A 25,273-nucleotide genomic window follows, 5' to 3' on the forward strand; every position below is an offset into this window, starting at 1 on the left:
GATTCATAATCAAAGCTCTGAATGTACGAAGTTTCGGTTTCGAGGCGCAGTGTGGCAGAGAATCTAGTTCAAATAAGTTCATAAATTTTATCGGTACTCTTTTGTCGTAGTCTCATGCTAACACGGTATTTTATGTCTTACAGTGTTATCGAAAATCTATATTATTCTCAATCTGCATCGCTCATTTCGTTGTATTGTTTAATTTTCCAATAAGGCAGTACTATGGTGCAACTCCCGCGTTGTATTCAAACGTTGGGACCCGTTAAAGTTCGCAAATGTTTTTCCCTTTCAAACCGTGCACATTTGGGATCCAGGGTTCGGAAACAAATAATGCGCGCGAAACTTCGACACGCCTAGTCTGTCATGGTCACGTCCATCAAACACCAGACGGGCAGGGTCCGACCAGAATAGTTTAGTGGCCCTGCTGTCGTGTCCTGGTGGAAACTGCCACAAGAGCTTCCGACTGAGGCTAAGGTAGGTGTGCTTTACGTTTATTCCTGTTAGAAAGTATAAAACTACCAATAAGTTGATCTTTGTTTTTACAGAAAGAAAAAAAAAGTGTCTTGAAATTTCTCTAAAGGCATTGGGCACCTTTAGTAACTGTCATAGACCAGTCTGCACACTTTGTATATCCCAAAATAATAATATAATAACAAATCTATGAAACGTTTGACTTAATTGTCGTTGAATGATAATAAAAACACCACTGCAGAAATGTGTGTGCTTCCAGATGCATAAAAAGGCCTGGGGTGGATTTCACAAAGGTAGTCCTAACTTGGGACTAGTCCTAGGCAATGCAAAGAGATAGGACTGGTCCTAAGTTAAGACCAGTAACTCATCCTAACTTGGGACTGGTCCTATCTCTTAACATTGCCTAGGACTAGTCCTAAGTTAGGACTACATTTGTGAAATCCACCCCTGAAGTCTTTGACATTTGAGGGAGAAAATTAATTGTCTTTATCTCAAAAACTACGTAACATTAGAGGAAGCCGTTTCTCATAATATTGTATATTATCAACAGCTCTCCATTGCTCGTTACCAAGTAGGTTTTTATGCTAACAATGAGTTTTAGTAAATACAAATAGTGTTCATTGCTTTAATATATTATTACATTGCATTTTAACATGAAAGCTTTATATAGGACCGGAAAAGAGAAGAGGAAGTACATTCAAGTTTATACAAACCGAGTCTGTGTCACGAGCGACCCAAAAGGTTGTGATAGTATTGAAAGGAATCTTTATAGTGGCGTGTTTACGAAATACTATACGTTATTGTTTTTATTTTCATAGATAACACATACACTTTCAATAGGCATAATATAGTAAAGGTTTGATGCAGACCCGACTTCAGGCATATTCAAAATGCAAGGAACATGCCCTATAAGTTCTTTCGGCAAAAGCTGCTTCATTCGGGGTTTTCAAATAAACTGAATCCGTAGTTTCTAAAAGGTTTCTACAACCAATATAAACTAGATACCAAATGCTTTATATATTTATTTATTTTTGACAACCAGGAAACGCTGACAAGATGGCTGATATCGTCACTAACCCTGTAAGTTTCCTTAAAGGCACTGTACACGTTTGCTATGTTGTCTGAAACCAGTATTCTCACTTGGTGTATCCCAACATTATATGCATAAAGTAACAAACCTGTGAAAATTTGGACTTAATTGGTTGCTAGAGAATAACGAAAGAAAAAACTACCCTTGTTGCAAGATTTGTGTTCAGATGCCTAATAAAAGGCTTCAGGCATGAATTATGAATTATTTGAGTAAGAAATTACCTCTTTCTCAAAAAATAAGTAACTTCAGAGGACGCCGTTTCTCACAATGTTTTAAACTACTCTCTAAATGTAAAAGAGTGAAAAACACCACTCTTTACATTTCGAGCTGTCCCTCATATGGCTCTTCAAAAAGATTGGTGGTTATTTCACTCTTTTAGAGGGGTTTCACTCCACGACAGAGTAAAAAATCACTCAAAAAGAAAACAAACTTCAATCTAAAAAGAGTGGAAGATCACTCGAAAAAGAGTCGTCCTTCATACTCTTTTACATTAAAAGAGTATCAACAGCTCTATTGCTCGTTATTAAGTAAGTTTTTATGCTATCAATTATTTTTAGTAATTACCAATTAGTTTCCAGAGCCTTTAACCCTAAAGTGCGCAATAGTCCTCTTTACTTTGGGAAGTTATAACATACTGGCAGGTTAAACGGCATGAATGATTTTCTCACTACTCATTATACCAAGGCATTGCAAGGAACAATTCCACAGCCTTCCAGGTAGTCTAACGATTGCATTTCGCCAGTCCAGGGGCAGATTTTTTGGCAAGTGTTTACAATGGTGGGCTCCTATTGAGGGTCGGGCACCCTGGGCCGGCATTTGTCTTCTTCTGCACGTTAGAATTGCCATCCTCAGAAAGGTTACTGTTTTTAAAGGATTCCCTTTCTTTTTATTCGATTAAAAAAAAAAAACTAAATTCCCCATTGAAAAACACAACGACAGTGGAAAAATTTGTTTAGAAAAAAGATTTGCGGCCCGGACAAGGGTTAGCCACAAGGCTCTAGTATTGGCCCTTTCGATATTTTAACACCAATTTCTCAATATATATACTTTTCAATCTCTGTGTGTTTATTACTCTATAGGAGATTCCATACGGTGGATGTATTCCTGCTGGACTTTCCCCGTACAAGACCATATTCATACAAGGACATGTGCCACAACAAAGCGAAAGGTAAGGGTTATGTGTAGAATGCAATTCTCGTGCGTTTGACGCTTGAATTTTGCGCACCATCAGAGAGCGGTCCGTGGACAAAAGCGCCCTCTAGCGGGGGAAATTGTGAGAAATCAAAACGTGGTATCACACCAAGACTAGGGGCTCTCGTGGTTTCGTTTTAAATTTAAATTTTTCAAACATGATATAGAGGGCAAACCATGATTACACTTATCAGAAATTAGTATCCACTTTAAAACGCGTTTGAACAATAGCTTTGGATGGACATAAAAAAAGGCATTAGACATGTTTGGTAATTGTCAAAGACCAATAATTATTTATCACTTGGTGTAAAATCCCAACATAAGCATACAATAACAAATCTGTGAAAAACTGTTCAATTGTTTATCGAAGTTGCAAGAGAATGATAAAAACACCCTTGTTACACAACTTTGTGTGCTTTCAGATGAATAACAAAGGGCTTAGCGAAGTAGTGAATTTATTACCTCTTTCTAAAAAACGACGTTACTTCAGAGGGAGCCGTTTCTCACCATTTTTATACTACCACAAACAGCTCTCCATTGCTAGTTACCAAGTAAGTTTTGAGTGTCCAGTGCCTTTTTAAAACAAACAATGTAATTTCTTCATGTCTGCAATTACATTTGAAATCCTTGCCTCACAGATTCCACATAAACCTCCAGTGTGGTCTTGAAAGCCAGCCACGGTCGGACATCGCGCTCCACTTCAATCCACGTTTCGTTTTCAAGAAACAGAAGGCAGAGTACGTGGTTTGTAACGCTCTGAAGTCCCAGCAGTGGGGACCCGAGGAACGTGGAGGGACTTTCCCGTTTGTGAGGGGACAAAACTTTGAGGTCATTATACTGTGTGAGGTGAACGAATATAAGGTAAGTTAGAAAAAGATCAATAATCAAGTTCAATCAATTTATCGGTTTACCTTTTAGACAGAGTGACGTCAGGCGCCACCCCACCCCGGCCACCCACTCCCATCTATGGGTCCTCCATCAAAAGTCGGAGTAATCACCTTTTATCTGCATTCATTTCACCAACATTTATTTCACTAGACGAGCAAAAGACAAACATCACCTCGGATCAATACAGACACACAGTATGAAAAGCTTACGTCACTGCCGGTTTATCCAATAAAATCATTGTATCCAATGACATCACTGGTTCTGTAAAACATTGCATGATTTGTTCTTGTCATCAATTGTTTTCTTAAATAATGATGTATTTTGTTGTCTTAATGTCTTTATCTCCTCGATCAAATGAACAAGAGCAACTGGTCTGGTCCCTTTTTATACAATACTGACTCGCATTCGCAACTGGTGTTGCACACGGGGAACATGACCAAGATGGCTATCGTTCATGAAATTATTTGATTTTACATGTCTTGTTAATAACACTCAGGTCGCAGTGAATGGTGCTCACTTCATAACCTTCAGACATCGCATAACCGATCTTGAGAGAGTAACCTGCGTTCACATTGATGGAGAAGTGAAGATCTTCAACATCCGTTTCGATCCACCATCAGTGGTAAGCGGCGTGTGTTTTGGTGTTTTGTTTTGAAAGTCTGTCTTTCCTTTTTGCTTTGTTATAAATTTAGCAAGAAACGGCACAGAAACCAACATGTGTGAAGAAACTTTGAACCAACCCTCTTCGTAACGTAAACGCATAACGTTCCTGGTAAAGCTTGCATGAACAATCCATATGGGGCGTTATTCAGCAACTCTGGAAAAGTCTTTTTAAATGTTCTTTACTGATTTTTTTCGAGAAAACAAAACTAGATAAATTAAACAAATGCAACCATGTATTTAAAGTCACCTGGAAATAGAATTTTTTTTTCTTTCAAACATAAGAGTATATGCTAACGAACGATAAAAAAAATTGTAATTGTTTGTCTCGATTTATATGTTTAAAAAATATATAAAGTTGTTTGGGGGGCTGACTCGATCCGCTTACCCCTTTTGTGACGTCAGTCGAGGCAGACTTTGCCTGCAATGTGTATAGTAAACACACGTGCAAAGTACATGATCGTCCAAGTCGTGAGTTGGTACATTTCAAAAAGTGTTTTTCTGCATTCAGCAGCAATACACCTGGTCGGCATTGCCGGGAAAAAAAATTATGTGTAAATAACATAAGAACTGATTTTGTTTAACCTTAGTTAACTGTTTATTCACATTCCACTCATCAAAATACATATATTAGTGACAAAAGCTTTATTTTGAAAAAATACCACTTCCAGGTGACTTTAACTGCAGTTTTTCCATGGAGGCCGTCTTGTTTGTCGGCGTTTGAATTTTGTTGTTTGACGCAGTCCAAGTGTCATGATATAAGAATAATGCGGAAATACATTTTTGTGAAAACTTTTTTCTTCTTCTTGTTTCTTTTATCTTTTCCGCAGGTGATCCCACCGCCAGCTGCCCTTACGGTAACCGACTTCAAATATGTTGTTTATATATTATTATATGTTTACTCCGAAGTAACACTCATATTGTTGAATTAACCCTTTTTGCGTTGGATCAAAAATTTAAAATGCTAGATTTAACCAACAAAGCGCTGGATCCATCACTTTGAAAGTGTTGTCACGCACCGAGCTATTCCAAGTGTTGGATTCAACTCTATATTTTTTGGAGTGTACTTAGTTAGGAGCATTGTTGTGTTTTCATTGTAAGTGCAAGCGATTGAACAGCAAATATTTTGTACACACATTTTTTCGTGTCTGATTTCCTTATTTTCTCCTTATTTTCTCAAATGTGTTTAAACCACCAGGAGCACGAGATGACAGTCAGGAATCCGGTAAGTTTAATTCCATTTCTAAAGGTGGTCGCGAAGAATATTCTTGATAGGAATGCATAATCTGAGATGCGTTAGTGCATTGTCATATTCAGATTTGGGGGCATGAAAACTGATTATTTTCAAAGACCAACTCGTCCTACGATATGGAATAGTCAAGTTATCCCCAGGTAGACCAAGTTCACGTTTCCCTATACTTTTAAGAATGCTTAAGTATAAAGGTGAAAGGTCGATTCGCAAACTGACCTCCATCGATTTTGTGGGTGTTCATATTTGGCTCAGTTTGACATGTCAGACAACAATCTTCCTCGTGAGGCTTGGTATTGACACGAAAATAGTTTAATAGAACTCCCATATTGAAACTGTTCTTGTTTTCTATTCTTTGTTAACATTAGGCCTACCTACTCTCTTCCAATCATGTGCATATATTTGATTGGAAGAGAGTAGGTAGGCCTACTGTTAAAAAGAAAGAAAACAGGTTCAATATGGGAGTTCTATAAAAACTTACTTCGTGTCAATACCAAGCCTCACGAAAAAAGATTGCGTATATTTGATCAAAAATGCATTCATTTCAATAAACCTTTGAAGACACTGTTATAGAACTGCAAAGTTTCACGATTATTATTGTTTTTATTCCACCCATAAGCCTACTCCCTATGTTGGGGCGTTGAGTGGCAGTCTACAAAATGGGGCCATGATCAAAGTGAAGCTGACGGTCAAACAAAACCCCAAAAGGTAAACACTGAAATAAGTACCGACCCAGTGATTAAACACAGTAGTGTAGGCCTACATTTTATTTATCATCGATAATTGATTGCAAAGATGGGTTGTATTTTCGTAGTGAATCCTGCCCGTACGTTTGCCAAACCTGTTAGCAAAGCTCTTAGGGAAGCTCTGACGTCACCAAAGAAATGTCCAACTTTGGTTTATCTTTGTTCAGGTTTGACATCAACTTGCAGAGTTCCATGCGAGAGGACCCAAGACCTAACATCGCGTTCCACTTCAATCCACGTTTCAATGACTCCACCATCCGTCGTAACTCACTAAGAGATGGACGCTGGGATCATGGCGAAGAGATTGATGCACCCTCCTTCCCGTTCGTAGCTGGAGGCACCTTTGAGGTTAGTACTTAATCCAGTGTTTTCATAGATTGGTGAGCACAGATCTCTTGCATCAGCTGCTGAAAAAAATTATCTTTATACGCCCCTAAACTTTGGAATAGCCCCCCCCCCCCCCACCATCTCTGCGCTCTGCTGATTCACTTCAAGAAGCATCTGAAATCAAACCTGTTCCTGCAACGTTTGTTTGGTTGTTTATGGTTTTGATTTGCAATTGTGCTATTATCGTTGTCAAGTTTGTGTAGCTGTGTATCATCACAAACCACTGTGATTGTGATGAAATCGCGGTACATAAACCATCTGTATTGTAATGTATTGAGCATGTTTCATTCTGATCGAGAAAAGTGCTGATGGTACCGCACTTATGGTGGTGTTCCATCAAACTTTTTTTTTTGGCAACATAAAATGGCGATTGCTTTCTTGTGGTTGAAGCCAGTTTGTGGGCGTGGTCTTGGTTTATTGATTTAGCAGCATGGAGCAAGTTCGAGTGTGCACCATGGTTAACTAAAGGTTGAACATTTTAAACCGAACCCAAGCTGGTCGACCATTGGTCGACTACCGTGTTCGACCATTTGGAACCAGCCTTATGACTACGGTCCCAATGGCCTGTTCCATGCTAACACGCTTTAAGCGCAGAGGGGAACCAGTGACACTACGCAGAAGGCAATGGGGTGTTGAATTCCGTCGTAACGATGGTTGACTAGACTTCCAAACGAGTCGTTCGAGTGAATGCGTCAACTAAAACAATGGGCGCACTCGAACTTTAATGTCATAATGTGATGATTGTTAACATTGCAGATAACCATACTGTGCATGAAGAAATGCTACAAGGTATTGGTAGACGGGAACCAAGTGGCGGAATACAACCATCGTCAAGGCGTGCACACTGTCAATGCTTTGTCAGTGCATGGAGATGTTAGCATCCAAGAAATCTCCATGATGCAATAGAGCTGTGATCCAGATTGCACGATTTCGCAAACGCCTTCCAGCACGAATGTTGATTGTTCTACTACCCCCAAACACACTGAGCAGAAGGGTTTAAATTTTGTTAACATTAAAGGGAAGGTACCATGTGGTAATTGTCAAAGACTTGTCTTCACTTGTCCCAACATAAGCAGAAAAAACAAGCCTGTGAAAATTTGAGCTAAATTGGTCATCGAAGTTGCGTGAAAATTACGAGAGAAAAATCACCCTTGTTGGACGAATTTGTGTGCTTTCAGATAGGAATAAAAGACTTCTAGCTAGAAGTCTTTTATTATTTTTTTGAGAAATTACCTCTTTCTCAAAATCTATGCTACTTCAGATGGAGTCGTTTTTCACAATGTTTTATACTATCAACAGCTCTCCAATGCTCGTTACCAAGTCAGTTTTTAAGTTAATATTTGTTTTGAGTAATTACCAAACGTGTACCTTCCCTTTAATGGACTCTTTTTCTCTTTGGACACTACAATACTTAGCTACTATAAATCTACCATCTTGAAAGAAAGCCTAATAACCGAGCCACAAATCTGTTTGCTTATAGGATACGGCTTTGAATCAACAAAATTATGCTCTAGTTGAATAAAATAAACAAGCTAAAATACCATATTGGTAATTTCATTTTTGCTTATTAAATTTGTTGAACATTGTTTCTGCACTGGAAACCTTTGGTAATTGTCAAAGACCGGTATTCACGTGCTGTATCCCAACAGCATAACATAACAAATCTGTGAAAATTTTGACTCAATTTGTCATCAAAGTTGCAAGGGAATAATGAAAGAAAGAAAAAACACTTGTTGCACAAATTTGTGTGCTTTCAGATGCCTAATGAAAGGCTTCAAGCCTGAAGTATTTTGTTATTTGAGTAAGAAATGGCCTGAAGTCTTTTATTATTTGAGTGAGAAATGACGTCTTTCCCAAAAGATTCGTTATTTCAAAGGGACCCGTTTCTCACAATGTGGTTTACTATCAACAGCTTTCCATTAGCCGTTGCCAAGTAGGTTTTTATGGTAACAATTATGTTTAGTAATTACCAATAGTGTCCAGTGCCATTAGCTCACTGCATCAAAATTGAACAACAAAATTGAAAAGAGAAATCAAGGCTTGTAGTAACTATCTGAAGTAGATTGTGAAAATGGCTCATGTAGATCATGAGCTTTAATCTTAGTGACATTTTTTACCCAGTGGCCATAAGCCAAGTACATACTTACTAAAATAGTACCTGCTAAAATACCATTCTGTTATTTTCATTTCCACTTACCAGAAATTTGTTAAACAATGTTTTCTGCTTATCTTTGCGAAAAAAAGGCACGCACAGAACGCCGACATAGTCGCATTCTTCAACGGTGTCACTGCTGCTTTTACAACCAAACCCGTAGCCCAAGTGCTTTGGACTTTTATTCTGTGCTATCGCACTTCTGATTATTTGCATTTTGTTTTTTATTTTACCCTCCGGCACACATCGGTCATTTATACCTACCATGTATAGACGATGTGACCTGTGACATCACATACGTTTACAAAAGAGCCTCAGAGCCATTGACATCCTGTAGACAAGGTTTGTACACAGCCTAGTGGAAGACAACATAACATTTTACATTTTATTCTTATCAACTTTTGATATGATGATTCTACTTTCATAGTTCTTGGATTTATGTGGAAATTATGACACAAAATGTCAACTTTCCCATATGACCTGTGCAGCATTGTGCCTGCCAGAATACTCAAAGAATGTACAAGGTCACACTTATTGTAAACATGGTCTATACCTACCAAGTATAGCCATAATAAATTCACTTATTCTAATCTTGTTTACATCATTATATGCTACCAACCTATGCCCCACCTTACTATTGTATATGTGGATCCGTATGGCGATATAAACAATCATCAGCAATTAATGAATGATAGAAAAACGATTCCGTACTTACACGAAGCCATTATTGTACTCTACATCGTGGAACGTTTGTTTTTATTATAAACCATTTTTTTTTTTTTTTTTTTTTTTTCATTTAAAGACAATGGACACTATTGGTAATTGTCAAAGACCAGTCTTCTCACTTGGTGTATCTCAACATATGCATCAAATAACAAACCTGTAAAAATTTTAGCTCAATTGGTCGTCGGAGTTGCGAGACAACTATGAAAGAAAAAATAAACCCTGTCACACGAAGTTGTGTGCTTTCAAGATGCTTGATTTCGAGACCTAAAATTCTAAACTTGAGGTCTCGAAATCAAACTCGTGGAAAATTACTTCTTCCTCGAAAACTACGTCACTTCAGAGGGAGCCGTTTCTCACAATGTTTTATACTATCATCCTCTCCCCCATTACTCGTTACCAAGTAAGGTTTTATGCTGATGATTATTTTCAGTAATTACCGATAGTGTCCAGTGCCTTTAAGGTTTATGCCTTTGCTTTATTTGGGTGTCCTCGCCATGCTTGCTTATGCCTGGAAATGTTGCAATGTAGCCCTTGTGATCCCTACAATCAAAGTTCTGATTGTAGCGATAGCCTTTGTGCTATAGGGTTTGTTTGTGGGCGCGGGTTTGAAGGTTAGTGTGAGGAACATATTCCCAAAATTTCACACATTTCTCTGCACGTATTTCTGTTTAGGTATTTCCCATTGATAATATTTTAGGTAAATTACATTGTATCGAACATTTGCACCGTTCATTTCGTTTCATTATGTGTGATCATTATATGTGATCATAATGCATGTGTACACGGTGCAACTCTTGCGTGTGCTCAAACATTATGTCCCGTTCAAGTTCACAATTGATTTTATTTTACAAAGCAATATACCTGAGGATTCAAAGATCCCTTAAAAAAACTTGTGCTATAGACATGCCTGGAATAATGTCACGGTCATGCCCCGATTGTTATCGCTCCCATGAGTTAACACCGTGGGTTTTGTTTTGGTTACTCGTAATGACATTTTTTAGGCACAATACATCATTGGTAAATATTAAAATTATTACTGCAACAAAATGTCCGTTGGATTCCATAAAGAGTTAAGACTAGTCTTATCTTGAGAAAGGACGAGGTTTGTAACTCCCCTTTAAAGACAGTGGGCACTATTGGTAAATGTCAAAGACCAGTGTTCTCACTTGGTGTGTCTCAACATATGCAAAAAATAACAAACCTGTGAAAATTTGAGCTCAATCGGTCGTCGAAGTTGCGAGATAATAATGAAAGAAAAAGCACACTTGCCACACGAAGTTGTGTGCTTTCTGATGCTTGATTTCGAGACCTCAAATTCTAAACTTGAGGTCTCGAAATCAAATTCGTGGAAAATTACTTCTTCCTCGAAAACTACGTCACTTCTGTAGGAGCTGTTCCTCACAATGTTTTATACTATCAACCTCTCCCCATTACTCGTAATCAAGAAAGGTTTTATGATGAGAATTATTTTGAGTAATTACCAATAGTGTCCACTGCCTTTAAGGCTGGCTCAAATAGTAGCGGCAAAGACCCGACAGAGGGTGACGAACGTGAAAATCCCAAAATGTTGGCGGCAAAGCGACAGCGTTCCCACTCTTTACAATGTTCTGGTCGTCCACACAGGCAACAACTACCAACGAAATTGTGACGATCTCGAAACGACTAGAGACGGAATCGCACGGCATGGAAACGTCAAGCGACTGACGATTGCAGCCGTCTGCGTCAAGGAAATGAGGGTTGCGTTCTCCAACGAATTCTGAGCGGAATCACAACGATTTTTGTTGCCGTCACAACATTTTCAACATGTTGAAAACTTGCCGACGGACGCAACTGATTTTTACAGCCGTCTGCGGTCGCTAGCGGATTCGTCAGCGACATTGACGGCAACGCACGATGATCGGCGGTAAATTCAAAATTGCAATTCGCAGCTTAAGGTAGCTTGCCGTATTCGTCATAGTGTCAGCCAGCCTATATGACTAGTTCTTAGTTATATACTTCAAAACGTAGCTCCCCACACATACCATGCAGGAGAAAAATACTGAGTGCTTTGATATACGCTCCTTAGGGATGCGATTTTTATCAATATTGTTCTCTTGTAATGCCACATTATTCAGCTTCGTGCTGCCAGTTGGTTTTTTAATAAAAATGAATGAATGAATGAATGAATAAAGCGCTACGTAGGCCTATATAAACAACATATTCTTATAAACAGCAGTATTTCGAGAGATATTTTAAAGCAATGTGCCCCTTTAATTAGCATAAAACCTTACTTTGTAACGAGTAATTGGGAGAGGTTGATATTACAAAACATTGCGAGAAACTGCTCCCTCTGAAGTGGAGTAGTTTTCGAGAAAGAAGTAATTTTCATCGGATTTGATTTTGAGACCTCAAGTTTAGAATTTGAGGTCTCGAAATCAAGCATATGAAAGCATACAACTTCGTGTGACAAGGGTGATTTTTTCTTTCATAGTTATCTCGCAACTCCAATGACCAATCGAGCTCAAATTTTCACAGGTTTGTTATTTTATGCCTATGTTGAGTTACAGCAAGTAAGAAGACTGGTCTTTGACAATTACCAATAGTGTCCACTGGCTTTAAGGTCATAGTCTCTTCGATTGTCCAACGGTTAGAGTCTGTGCTTTGATACGCCCCTTGATAAAGCGCTATATAATTAACTTTTTTACAAACAGCGATATATTTTGAGAGATACTCTAAGGCAACGTGCCCCTTTAAGGCCGCCGTCTCTGCAAGCGTCCAATGGTTAGGGTCCAACCTGAATAATGAAGTGGCACTATTGTGTACACGGCGAATGCCATACGTACCTCCGACTGCAGTTGAGGTAGGTAGGTTTTTATATGAATCCATTCAAAAAGCAACCATACCTAAATAACCTATGTATTTGTATCGCATAAAATTAAAACAGCCATTTCATTTTCAGTTAGAAACTCTACTTTAACATGAAAGCTGTATGTGTATACTAAAGCTGTTTAATACCCTTTTTTGACAACCAGGAAACGCTGACAAGATGGCAGATATCATCAATAATCCTGTAAGTTTTCATATAATTTTAAGTTAATATAATTTATGATGGGCTCGTAGAGGTGGGTTGTGCGTATGAAAGGGTCGGCCACAAAGCTCATATAAGTATTATAATTATTTTACACCCATTTCTCAATACATATAAATGATTTCTGTGTGTTTTTGTTTGTTTGTTTGCTGCTATAATAGGTGATTCCCTATGATGGAAACATTCCTGCTGGACTTTTCCCGTCCAAGACTATTTTCATACAAGGATATGTGCCACCACAAAGTGAAAAGTAAGGACATCTAATAATGTGTATTTGTTTTACTTGAGGTCATAAACATATTGAAAGAGTTTTTTTTTTTTTGAGAAGTTATTCCACACCGCTTTACCTGATGGGTCTTGTCACACGAGGCAACTTTAAAGGCAGTTGACACTATTGGTAATTACTCAAATTAGTTATTAGCATAAAACCTTACTTGGTAACGAGTAATGGGGAGCTGTTGATATTATAAAACATTGGCGATATCACATTGGGGGGGGGGAAATGGAAAGTCCCGTAGTGAGAAATGTATTCATAAGTCTCGGTGAAAGGTCAAAGGTCAGCGAAGTACGTGATTCGCAACGATAGATTGATGATACAATATAGGGGTGCCCACCACTACATTAACTCCTATAGCATACAGTGCAAAATGCTAAGCATTTAAAAAATACACTCAATTTAATATGGGAACTCCCTGGGCCCGTCGGGTTTTTCCCCATTCCTAAACCGAAACACCCCTACACCATAGTGTAATTTGTCCAACCCGTCCGAGCATCAATCTTCAAAAATGTCAGTACATCTAGGCATTATTGCGTGCGAGAAATCACATTTGGGGAGAAAATGAAAAGTCCCGTGGTGAGAAATGCTTTCATAGGTATCGGTAAAAGGTTAAAGGTGAGCGAGGTACGTGATTCGCAACAATAGATGGATGTGTACGAGTGAAAAACCACTCGTGTTGTCCCCCATAACACTATTGCAAAGAGCACGGTGTACAACTCTTTTTAGAGTGAGACGGGTATATTCAGCTCATTAAGAGCGACATTCGTTCCAATTTCACTGAAAAAGAGTGACACAGATTGACTCTCACTCTCAAAAGAGCGAAACTGACACCACTCGGACAAGAAAGTGAAACTCGTCCAACACGGGTGTTTTTTCTCTCATCATTTTCTCGCAACTTCGATGACCAATTAAGCTCAAATTTGCAAAGGCTTGTTATTTTATGCTTATGTTAAGATACACCAGGTGAGAACACTGGTCTTTGACAATTACCAAACGTGTACCTTCCCTTTAAATTAAAAGAGGAGTCATACAGTGCAAAATGCTAAATAAAAATAAAATAAAAAAACGAACAAAATACCCTGAAGTCTCACAGCGTTTTACAGTAAAGGGACAATTATTAATGGACTCTTGAACATAAAATATCTGCTCAATTTAATATGGGGGGAGGGGTCCGTCGAGTTATTCCTCCTCCAAGCCAAAACACCCCTCCCCTACACCAGTGTAATTTTTATCCAAACGTCCGAGCATCAATCTTGCGAATTGTCCCTAAATACACCTCTCGGCAAATAGTACCAATTTGTTTGGGCCCAATGTCATATAAAGTACCTCAAGTTGGAAGCCAACAGCACCAGGTCACAATATTGAGCAACACGTTCACACTGAGACCCTTGTTGGGGCTCTCAATTTGGTCTAATATCGAGTATTTTGTGGGTATACAACAAATTGCAATGAGCCGCGACGCTATGTGTTCTCCTAACTGAGTGGGGTGCACCCTTAGACATTTCCAGCGTCACAGCCCGAGTTTTTGCCACAGTTTGTAATAATCTTACACAATTATTCAAAAGAAGTGTTGACTTGTTGGAAACAAACCAACCAATCGTGTGTTTTTTTGTGTGTTTTTTAATTGTTCGGACAATACAATTATAACAAGCAGAGGCCGTCCAGGGATGAGCAAAAGTACAAATTTAAAAAACTGTCATCAAAAAAGTTGTGCCCTCCAAGACCTTGCTCATAAAAATAGTAAACACTCATAACACACTCTGAAATAGTAATAAAAATCATGAGAGATATAAAATTTAAAAAAATGCATTTGGTCAGAAAATCTGTGGCAATTTTTGTCTGCAAATCAATTTAAAATGTTTCAATCCACGATTTTATTGTCACAGATTCCACATAAACCTCCAGTGTGGTGTTCAGAGCCAGCCACGGTCAGACATCGCGCTCCACTTCAATCCACGTTTCGTTTTCAAGCAACAGAACGCCCAGTATGTGGTGTTAAACGCTCTGAAGTCCCAGCAGTGGGGACCCGAGGAGCGTGGAGGGACTTTCCCGTTTGTGAGGGGACAAAACTTTGAGGTCATTATACTGTGTGAGGTGAACGAATATAAGGTAAGTTAGGAAAACATCCTCCCAAAATCATTTATACTGTTGGTAATTACTAAAAATAATTACATGTATTAGCATAAAACCTTACTTGGTAATGGGGAGCTGTTGGTAGTGTAAAACGGCTCCCTCAATGAAGTAACGTAGTTTTCGAGAAAGAAGTCATTTTCCACGAATTTGATTTCGAGACCTCAGAATTAGATTTTGAAGTCTCAAAATTCGAAATCAAGCATCTGAAAGCAAACCACTTAGTGTGACAAGGGTGTTTTTTCTGTCGTTATAATCTCGCAACTTCGACGATCAAATTTTCACAAGTTTGTTATTTTATGCATATGTTGAGATGCACCAAGTGAGACGACTGGTTTGACAATTACCAATAGTAGCCAGTGTCTTTAAGACAATGTGAAGTCGGGTGAGGCAATGATGCAGTGCCCATATCACCCCACCCCAACCCCCAAATGACGGGAGCTATCTTTCACCAATTCCAATAAACTTTACCCAAACATTGCATGTTATTTAGTATTGGTGTTTTCATGTTCTTCCCCCATTAGATCAATTTTTAAAGAGCAGTTGATCTGGGGTCGATTTCTTCGGAATAGTCTTTACTTAGGACTAGTCCTATACATGTAGGAGATATTAAAAACGTAAGGCTAGTCCCAAGTTAGGATGAGTAACTCGAGGTAAAACGAGTCCTAACTCTTTGTGAAACACAGCCCAGGGGTCGATTTCACAAAGAACTTAGGACTAATCCTAACTTAGGACTAGTCCTAGAAGCTGTTAAAAACTTAAGGCTAATTGTAAGCTAGGAGGAGTAACTCGTCCCTAAATCGAGATAAGAATAGTCTTAACTCTTTGTGAAATCCACCCACTCCCTTTTTATCTGATACGTTTTAACAACTGCTGTAGCACACGGGGAACATGACCAAGATGGCTGTAGTTCATGAAACTTTTTGGTTTTATGATTTTATTTTATTTTTTTAACACTTACAGGTTGCAGTGAATGGTGTTCACTTTGCCTCCTTCAGACATCGTATCCCCGATCTTCAGAGAGTGAGCTCCATTTCAATTGGTGGAGGAGTGAAGATCTATAACATCCGTTTCGATCCACCCTCAGTGGTAAGCGTGCAGTCTTAAGTCAAGGCGCACGCGGCGAAGGCACCCACATTATGTCACGCACGCAACAAAGACCAGGGGCCAAAATCATAGAGTTGCTTAAGCAAAAAAATTGCTTAAGCATAAAAAAAGCTTGCTTGTTTTTCACATGTTACTGGCAAAAATTTCATGCCATATACATTGCTTGTGACTGGTATTTTAGCTGTTGTTTACTTAGCATAACAATTTAATGGAGTCTTGGCCGGTAATCTGATTTTACTAAGCAAGGATTTTTTTGCTTAAGCAAAGTTTTGTGCTTAAGCAGCTCTATGAAATTGGGCCCAAATCCGATTACCGGCCAAGACTCCACTCAATTGTTATGCAAAGTAAACAACAGCTAAAAACAAGTCACAAGCAATGTATAGGCCTATGGCATGACATTTTTGCCAGTAACATTTGAAATATAAGCGAGTTGTTTTCTTGCTTTTGCTTAAGCAACTTTTTTGCTTAAGCAGCTCTATGAAATTGGCCCATGCTTGAGCGGCGACGGTTTTTTTGCGTGACATCTGGGAGTGCCTTGTGCGCCTTGACTAAAAGGCTATGGAAAGAAGCGCGTGTGTGTACAAAACACGTGTCTCGCAAGTCTTGCTTGTTCGCTGTTTGAGTTGCTTTATATTAATCGGGAAAAGTTGTTAAAATGTAATGTGACACTTTGGTGCGGTGTAGACATTTCTGCTAGTGTACATGTATATATTGAACCCCCCCCCCCCCCATATCAAACCGTGACACTGCTCTACAATTGCAAAGGTCGTGGGTTCGAATCCCACCCGAGTAATATGCCTGTGATTTTTTTTCCACATAACTCGGGCAAAGTACTCAGTATACAGCGCTAACCCACATCGGTGTACGGGTAAAACCAAAATTTAACATCTATTACATTTCCACGAAGTTACAGAAATGTAGTTTGAGAACAATGGATGTATTTGTCAAACGCGTTTCGTGAAAACTGTTACTCTCTTTATTTTATTTTATCTTTACGCAGGTGATCCCACCAGCGGCTGCGTATCCTCCAGCTGCCCTTACGGTAACCGAACCTTATCTATCGTTAACATATTTATCTTAGTAGCTGCTAGGAAATTCCTGCACGAGGAGTTTATACCCGCCGTATATAGTTACACGATTGTTACAGTGATTGTTACACACGTTTGTTATTACAGTAGCAAATTTGCAGGTAACAATATAGAACTCTTTTGGGGAAAGTCATAACCATGAACAGTCTCCCTGTAAACCTTCGTAATGCCCCTAGTGTAAAAATGTTTAAGAAGTTTAAAAAAACTTTCCTCTTTCCAAAGGAATTTTAATGTTGCTGGTTTGTTTTATTTTTTCTTTGCAAAGCTTTTCCCGTAGGTTTTTATATGTTGCAAATTTTTAATACTCTTCCAATGTGCTGTTTCTTGTGCTTTTTATGTGTGTGCATAAATTGGCTTTCTATTGTATTTAATTTCAATTTTTTATTGTAAAGCGCATTGGTCTATTTTGGAAATGCGCTATAATTAGATCTTTTTAATAATAATAATAATAATAAAAATAATAATGATCATGGTTCTAAGAAGAACCGGCGTGTAAGCTTATTTAGTTCGAAACGTTGAGACCCACGGATCCTTCTCACACTTATCCCTAATAATTATACCAAAACTTGTATTCCTACCGAGTTTTATATGGGTAAAATAACATGGTTGTACCTGCAAGTTTTCAAGGAGTAAGCGTTAAAAAATATAGAATTAGTCCGGATGAGTGTTTTCTCACTGTACTTGCAAGCATTTGAACAGCATATATTTTCACAATATTATCGTGTCTGATTTAATTCCCTGATTTTCTTTTCCCTTTTCCAAACGTGCCTTCAACCACCAACAGAACGAGATGACAATCATGAATCCGGTAAGTTGAGTTCAATTAACATATTTATATCCATATTGGTCAAAAAGGAGACCAATAAACAAATTAAGTAAAATTATTTCAGTCAAAGACAGTCAAGGACAGAAAATGCGAGATTTATGAAGTCAGCAACGATTTGGCTTTTGAAAAATCTCGTGGGATCGAGGTTTTTAATTTTACTTCATTCAATGTGTATACCTTGTTCATTACATGTCACTACCAGGGATCAATTTCATCCGTAAGCACACATAATTGCTAAGCAAAGAAAAGTATTGCTTAGCAGAAAGAGGTTACTAGCCATAATTACAATAAGTTTACATTGTTGTGAATGGTGCCCCACTAAATTTTCTTAAGCAAGGAATTTTGTTAATCAGTATTTTCTGCCTAACAGCTTTATGAAATTGACACTGGTAATTACTTTGTAACGAGCGAAGAAGGGCTGGCGAAAGTAACTCATTGTGAGAAACGGCTCCCTCTGAAGTAAGGTAGATTTTGAGGAGGTAAATTCTCAATACATCTTAAGCCTTTTAAGTCATCTGAAAACACACAAATAATTGTGCAACAAGGGTGTTTGTTCTTTCATTATTCTCTTGCAACTTTGATGACCAATATTGACAAATTTTTACAGATGTGTTAGTGTATGCATAGGGATACAACGAGGATATTGGTCTTTGACAATTACTGAAGCCGCCAGTGCCTTTAATAACACTGTAGGGGTCTATAGCCAAAAACATGCATTCATTTCCATGAACTGCAAAGTTTCACGATTATTATTGTCTTTATTCCATCCATAAGCCTACTCCGTATGTTGGGGCGTTGAGTGGGAGTTTGCAGAGTGGCGCCATGATCAAAGTGAAGCTGACGGTCAAACCAAACCCAAACAGGTATGGTACTGATATAATGGGGGACTTTTGGGTAAGTGACAGCAGACTCACCAGGTAGTGGTAAGTCTGCTGCCACCAAGCGTTTCAAGTGTCCCAGGACCGAGGGTTCACGCAATCATGGCTAGTTTTATTTGTTCAACAACATTATACTACAAACGTAAAAAGTATAATTCCATTGGGCAATGGTGGGCTTTTTTGGACGCTAGTGTGGCAGCCGACTTATCAGGTATAAATCGATTGTTTTTGGTAATGTGCGTGTCAAAGCTAGACCCATGGAAGTTGTTTTAATTTTGTATGTTCCTTGTACACTAAATTGAAGGGCCATGATTTTCTTCTGTAAATAAATGCTATAATGCAAGTTGCTTTACTGTGTAATTGCAACTGCAAGCACTACTGTGAAGCAACTGCTTTGTTGGAAATAGTTTTGGCAGGTGAGCAAGTGCTACTGTGCAGCAGCAGTACTTGTAGTGTAAGTACAAAGGCATTGCTAGGGTCGCTCTCTTTTGTTTACTGGGACGTAGTCCCTCAGGAATGTCTTGGGAATGTCACTGGTGTACAGGAGTGAACGCTGTGGTAGTTTGGGTACGAAGTGGAGTAAGTGTAACTAGGTGCACAGTACCAGTTTGGAAGTCAGTGGGGATGAGGTGTGTGAAGGTAGTGCTAGGCAGTCAGAGTTCTCGCTTGCCTGCTATACGGCACGGATGTATTAGATCATGGTCAGGCACGATGCGAGCTGAGCTCGGCATGATCATGGCCCTACCCTATGATCATGGCCCTACCCTATACCTGAACATCAAAGTCTACAGGTAAAGGGAGGTGGTTTGACATTCCTGATGTGAGAGTGGTGGGAAATCAACTGAGAAGCTGATTTGAGCCGTTCATTTGGAACCAAGAGCCCCCAATGGGTTGGTTGTGACAGCGTGCATGCTCAGATCTACGTAAACAATGGACATTTACCTGGTGAGTCTGCTGCCACCTAACGTTCAAAAGTCTCCCATTGGGGTGTACAAGTTGGGCCGTTCACTGCTCCCGACAACATTAAATTTGACATTAAAAACGTCACACTATTGGTGTGTAATGGTCGCACTATTCCAATGACAAGGATTGAACAATTTACGATATTAAACAAATATTAAATGCCCCAAACTCATAAAATCTTCTTTTTTTATTTTATGGAAAGGTAAAATCAACCCAGTAAGCCAAACCTAGCGTCTTGTTGTTTATTACAATTGTAAAATTCCCTTTTGTTTCCAAACGCGGACAACCACATTGCATGGTGGGTCTTAAATACCAGATAATGTAACTGGGTTGGCAAATAGTCATTATTAAAACATTATTTTAACCCCCTTTGATAAAAACATGTTTTTTTGTTTTTGTTTTGTTTTTTTTGTTTTTTTGTTTTTTTTATTTTTTTTTTTATAGAAGTTTTAATATATTAACCATTCATATGGGTATTAAACTTTGATAACAGTATTGTGTCGTATCTTGTGTGACGTCACCAAAGAAGGAGACATAATACAAACAAGTTTGAAAAATTGGTTTATCTTCGTAGTTTACAATTGATTTAGCATTGATATGGGTAGTTTTGATTGCAATATTGTAGTGTGTTTTATCCTCGTTATTAAGGTTCGACATCAACTTGCAGAGTTCCATGCAACAGAACCCAAGACCTAACATCGCGTTCCACTTCAATCCGCGTTTCAATGACTCCACAATCCGTCGTAACTCACTCAAAGGTGGACGCTGGGATCATGGCGAAGAGAAGGATGCGCCCTTCTTCCCGTTCTTAGCTGGAGGCACCTTTATGGTAAGTACTTAATCCAGTGGTTGTTTTCCCCAAGTTATTATATTTTCAATGAGAGCAAAACATGTTTTGTTTTTTGAGAAAACTGGGCTCAGTTTCATAGGGCTGCTTATGAAGTAGGCCTAGGCCTACGGTTTTAAATTTCGAAATTTTGAAAACCAGTCGATGTCATCTTTGCCGTGTTCTTAAAAGTCAAATTGTTTGTGCTGCGCTCGTTTTGTTTGCTGTCTGAGCAGCTCGGTAGGACTATGTAATCAATGGAAAATATACCTTGTAAGTATGCTGCCACCTAGAGTTCGAAAGTCTCTTATTGCTTTCCGATGGTTGAAGGCAGTATGTGGGCGTGGTCTTGGATTACCGATGTCGCATCATGATAGCCAATTTAAGGCATTATATTACTGCTAAGTGATGATTGTTAACATTGCAGATAACCATACTGTGCATGAATAAATGCTACGTCGTCCTGGTAGATGGAAACAAAATGGTGGAATACAACCATCGTCAAGGCGTGAACACTGTCAATGCTTTGGCAGTGCAGGGGGACGTTATCGTACGTGAAATCACCATGCAATAAGAACTGCTAGCTTACACATCTGACGTCACACTTCGAGACTCTGAATATAACGCCAGAGAGTGGCCTCATAGCTTGGGCCAATCTCCGTCCATCAGCACCTTTCACCCCATTCATTTCACACACGGTCGAATCCTATCAACATCACAACATGTCATGGAAGTATACATGTACATGTACATGTACATGTACGTTTTATATGTACATAATACACATCTGGACGCTGCACGCAGACGACCGAAATGAAGTTGTGTTTTGATTGGTCCGAGGTGATGTTTGTCAGCACTCACATCACCCCAGACCAATCAAAATACAGATATGTAAAGCAACGTCACTGCACGTTTATCCAATGAAATCACTGGTTCTGAATAGCAGGGATAAAGACAGGGGCCCAGTCCCGTGATGCGTAAGCCCACCATGCCCTCGACGAAGGCTAATTGGTTGACAACACGAAGTGTTGTAATTTTCTTCACAGTACTGTAATCTTTTTCTTTAATTATTCAGATATTATATTTTATTGTAGCGTTGCCAGTTTGAAAGAAAGGCTAACCGAGCAAAAAACAAACGGTTTTCATTTCAATGTGACAACTATACCTTGACGTACGACATTACACAAAAACTGGAGAGAAACTTTAAACAAAAATGGAGATTGTGCCTTTCAGAAAAAAATCATTTTCCGGTGATTTTAGCATTTGCGACTAAATGATTTTAACGCATCTATTTTAATTTTAATAGTCAAAGAGTGTTTGTGTGTATTAATTTTATTTTTTGTTTTTACCCACACATTGTCTGTGAGTTTTTGTTTTTTAAATTAATTTTAGTATTTCGTTTAGAATATAACCCTTGTGTCAGTTTATTGACTATCAAGATTTATTGGAGTTTCTTTTTTTTGGAAGGGCGCAGGGTTGTGTTTAGGCCTATACATCAAAATTGAGCTTCGCAAAATTACATTATAGAAAATATAGCAATATGCAGTGAGAATTGAGAATTCCGTATATTATTTTTAAAAAAAAGTGTAGATTCGTTGATAGGGGCCTACTAGCCGATGGCAGGTATATTGTAGTGACAAATATACATCTTAGAGTATATTTTTTTTACTTTTTGTGACCCGCTCTGAAAACGAGTCAGATGTAGGAAATTTTAGAAATTAAGTTATATGCATGGCTGGAAAGGACACATCAGCAGCAGTAATTTGGTATGTGTCTAAGCTTTGGGGTGTATCGCGTTGCTGAGTTACTCCCGTTTGAAATTAGCCACTATTTTTGTGAAAAACGAATTACAAGTAAAATGATATTTTAAACTACCATTGTGTGCAAATGGATACAAATTAGACATAAGTATGATCACAAAATTGTTGTATACATAGCTTTATTGCCTTAAAGTAAATGTTCTAAAGGTTAACCATGCAACTAAAGATCTTGTCCACATTAAACTGCCCATAACTTAATATTGCATTGGGCGACATGTGACTCACTTTCACAGAGTGGGTCACATTTTTCTAAGTCGTTTTACCCAGTGAAACGACGTTTGGTCACATTTATAACTATTAATTTTTTAACAACATTTTATAGCAATATTATATAGTGCTTGCATCATTATCCTGTACAATGTTTTGTTTACAATTCTGTTATTACAAAAGTAAATTGTTTAATTGGAAAATGTTTGACACATCCTGTAAACAGTCTGTACACACAACTGTACGAATCTACAGTGTAGATTCGTAGAAATAATGAATAATAGAGTGAAGTTACAGAATTAGATTAAACTGATCTAATCCATCTGACGTATAATTCACCCATGATAAATATTGCAAGGTTGCGCCACTTTTATTCCCCAATTCCCAGTAACGGCTTATTCGGAGATTGCCCCATCGTTTCACAAATTTCCCAGTTTTGCCCTATATTTAGTATTTTGTTTTGACACAAATCCATCTTACTTATCATTTTACCCAGAATTGTGAAGTGGAAATAAATGTTAATCGATTTGGGAAATATGGCCGTGTGATGTGAATGTGCATTTGGGCACGTAGGCGATGCGGCACGCAGTTTAAAGTCACCTGGAAATATATTTGTTTTCTTTTAAACTTAAGAGTATATGCTTACGAACAATAAAACAATTTTTTAGTAATTGTTTGTCACGATTTATATGTTTAAAAAATATATAAAGTTGTTTGGGGGCTGACTCCGCCTACCCCTTTTGTGACGTCAATCGAGGCAGACTTTGCCTGCAATGCGTATAGTAAACACACGTGCAAAGTACATGTACGTCCAAGTCGTGAGTTGGTACATTTCAAAAAGTGTTTTTCTGCATTCAGCAGCAATACACCTGGTCGGCATTGCCGGAAAAAAACACATTTATTTTTTTGAAACTTACAAACTCACGACTTGGTCCGTACATGTACTTTGCAATTGTGTTTACTCAACGCATTACAGGCAAAGTCTGCCTCGATTGACGTCACGAACAGCGCCCTCTCGGGTCGGGGTCTACTCTTAAATTTGTAAATAACATAAGAACTGATGTTTTTAAAACCTTAGTTAACTGTTTTTTCACATTCCACTCATCAAAACACAAAAGCTTTATTTTGAAAAAATACCACTTCCAGGTGACTTTAAGGTGCGTACCGTAATCTTTCCATGCAATTTGACTCCCAAGGTGGCTTTATACCATTGGCCTCAGATTTAGCAGCGTGTAACGAGTGCAGGGATCCTGTGGAGGAAAATACATATCTTGCTTAAAGGCACTGGGCACCTTTAATAATTGCCAAATACCATTCTCACTGGGTGATATGCATACAATCTGTGAAAATTTTGACACAAAATTGGTCAGCAAATTTGCAAGAGAGCAATGACTGAAAAAAACCTTTGTGCACAAATTTGTGTGCTTTAAGATGAAGTCTTTTAATATTATTAACTGAGGGAGAAGTTACCCCTTTCTCAAAAACTATGTTACTTCTGAGGGAGCAATACAGAGTTTTCTTCAACAGCTCTCCATTGCTCGTTACCAAGGAAGTTTTTAGTCTAACAATTATTTTGAGTAACTACCACTGAGTGTCAATGCCTTTAACAAAATCTCCTTGAAAAATACAGAACTGTCATTCAAATAACGGAAACCACGATTCGTTTCTGCAGCCGAACCTTTTACTCCGTATCTCACAATACCCAAAAAGGTTCATCAAAACAAAACTTGGCGGTCTTTCTGAGTAAAGGAATATTGACCACAACCTCAATCCTTGATATTGTGACATTTCTTTTCAACCACTTCCTTATTAAATAATTTCAAACCTTGGCGGTTTTTATTGACTGTTTTCCACCAAGTTAAATTCCGTATCTGCGTATAAAGAGTCTTTATGAGCGTGGTGGACGTTGCAGAACCGTTACTTAATTGAGTTCTAAACAAAACTTGAAGGTTATTGTGAGAAATAACTTTCCTGGCATGCAGTTATGTGTGACATTTCTTTCTCAACCAAATTCTATTATTAAATAACTTCGAACCAAGGAGACAATCATAATTGAGTTTGGCATAAAATTTCAAGGATCCATCGTTATGAATGTATCATTCTTCTTCAAAACACCGTTCCTGCTTAAATTAATGTTATACAATACCCTTTCCCATCAGCCGAGAGACAGTTTCGTCATCCATGTTATAATTGTTTTTTTGATGTAGATGGAGTCCCTGTTTTTGCTTTAGATTGAGTCGCCCGTTGCTGATTCCTAGCCCCCATCAAAAAAAAGATGTATAAAAAAACTTCCCCCTGTACAGATCACATCATTCATTGCCAGAACACAGGCACACACAGTTTATCCATAGTCGAAGACACTAAGATGCCGGTATCACCGTCCAACGTTTCATAATTCAACACGCCGCACCACTGGACGACCGTACCCGCCGGCACGCAGCGCGCGAGAAAAAAACCCGCATCTCGAAACAGTGTTTTCGCTGTGTACATCAGCTTGCACAAACATCGAACACGGGGTGTCAGG

The 25,273-nt window shown here is 38.5% G+C and overlaps 1 protein-coding gene across 1 annotated transcript; it reads left to right on the top strand.

Annotated features, from left to right (window-relative positions):
• The first annotated feature begins 384 nt into the window (after positions 1–384).
• LOC139943993 (uncharacterized) lies at positions 385–23,553 on the top strand. The gene is made up of 21 exons (XM_071940922.1): positions 385–474; positions 1,514–1,551; positions 2,641–2,729; positions 3,391–3,613; positions 4,137–4,262; positions 5,131–5,157; positions 5,499–5,525; positions 6,169–6,257; positions 6,463–6,643; positions 7,439–7,581; positions 11,404–11,463; positions 12,231–12,403; positions 12,572–12,609; positions 12,789–12,877; positions 14,791–15,013; positions 15,998–16,123; positions 17,142–17,183; positions 18,014–18,037; positions 18,830–18,918; positions 20,545–20,725; positions 21,150–23,553. The coding sequence occupies exons 2-21, from the start codon at positions 1,528–1,530 to the stop codon at positions 21,294–21,296; spliced, it is 2,121 nt and encodes a 706-aa protein (XP_071797023.1). The 5' UTR covers positions 385–474; positions 1,514–1,527; the 3' UTR covers positions 21,297–23,553.
• The last annotated feature ends 1,720 nt before the right edge of the window (positions 23,554–25,273 follow it).

Source organism: Asterias amurensis, chromosome 1 (genome assembly GCF_032118995.1).
Source record: "Asterias amurensis chromosome 1, ASM3211899v1".
Classification (NCBI taxonomy): Eukaryota; Metazoa; Echinodermata; class Asteroidea; order Forcipulatida; family Asteriidae; genus Asterias; species Asterias amurensis.

Bases quoted from the DNA above. Each gene is read 5' to 3' on its own strand.
- LOC139943993 (XM_071940922.1), top strand. From the start codon at position 1,528: ATGGCTGATATCGTCACTAACCCT. The intron at 5,158-5,498 runs GTAACCGACTTC...TTAAACCACCAG, and splicing joins CACCGCCAGCTGCCCTTACG to GAGCACGAGATGACAGTCAG. The intron at 20,726-21,149 runs GTAAGTACTTAA...TTAACATTGCAG, and splicing joins TAGCTGGAGGCACCTTTATG to ATAACCATACTGTGCATGAA.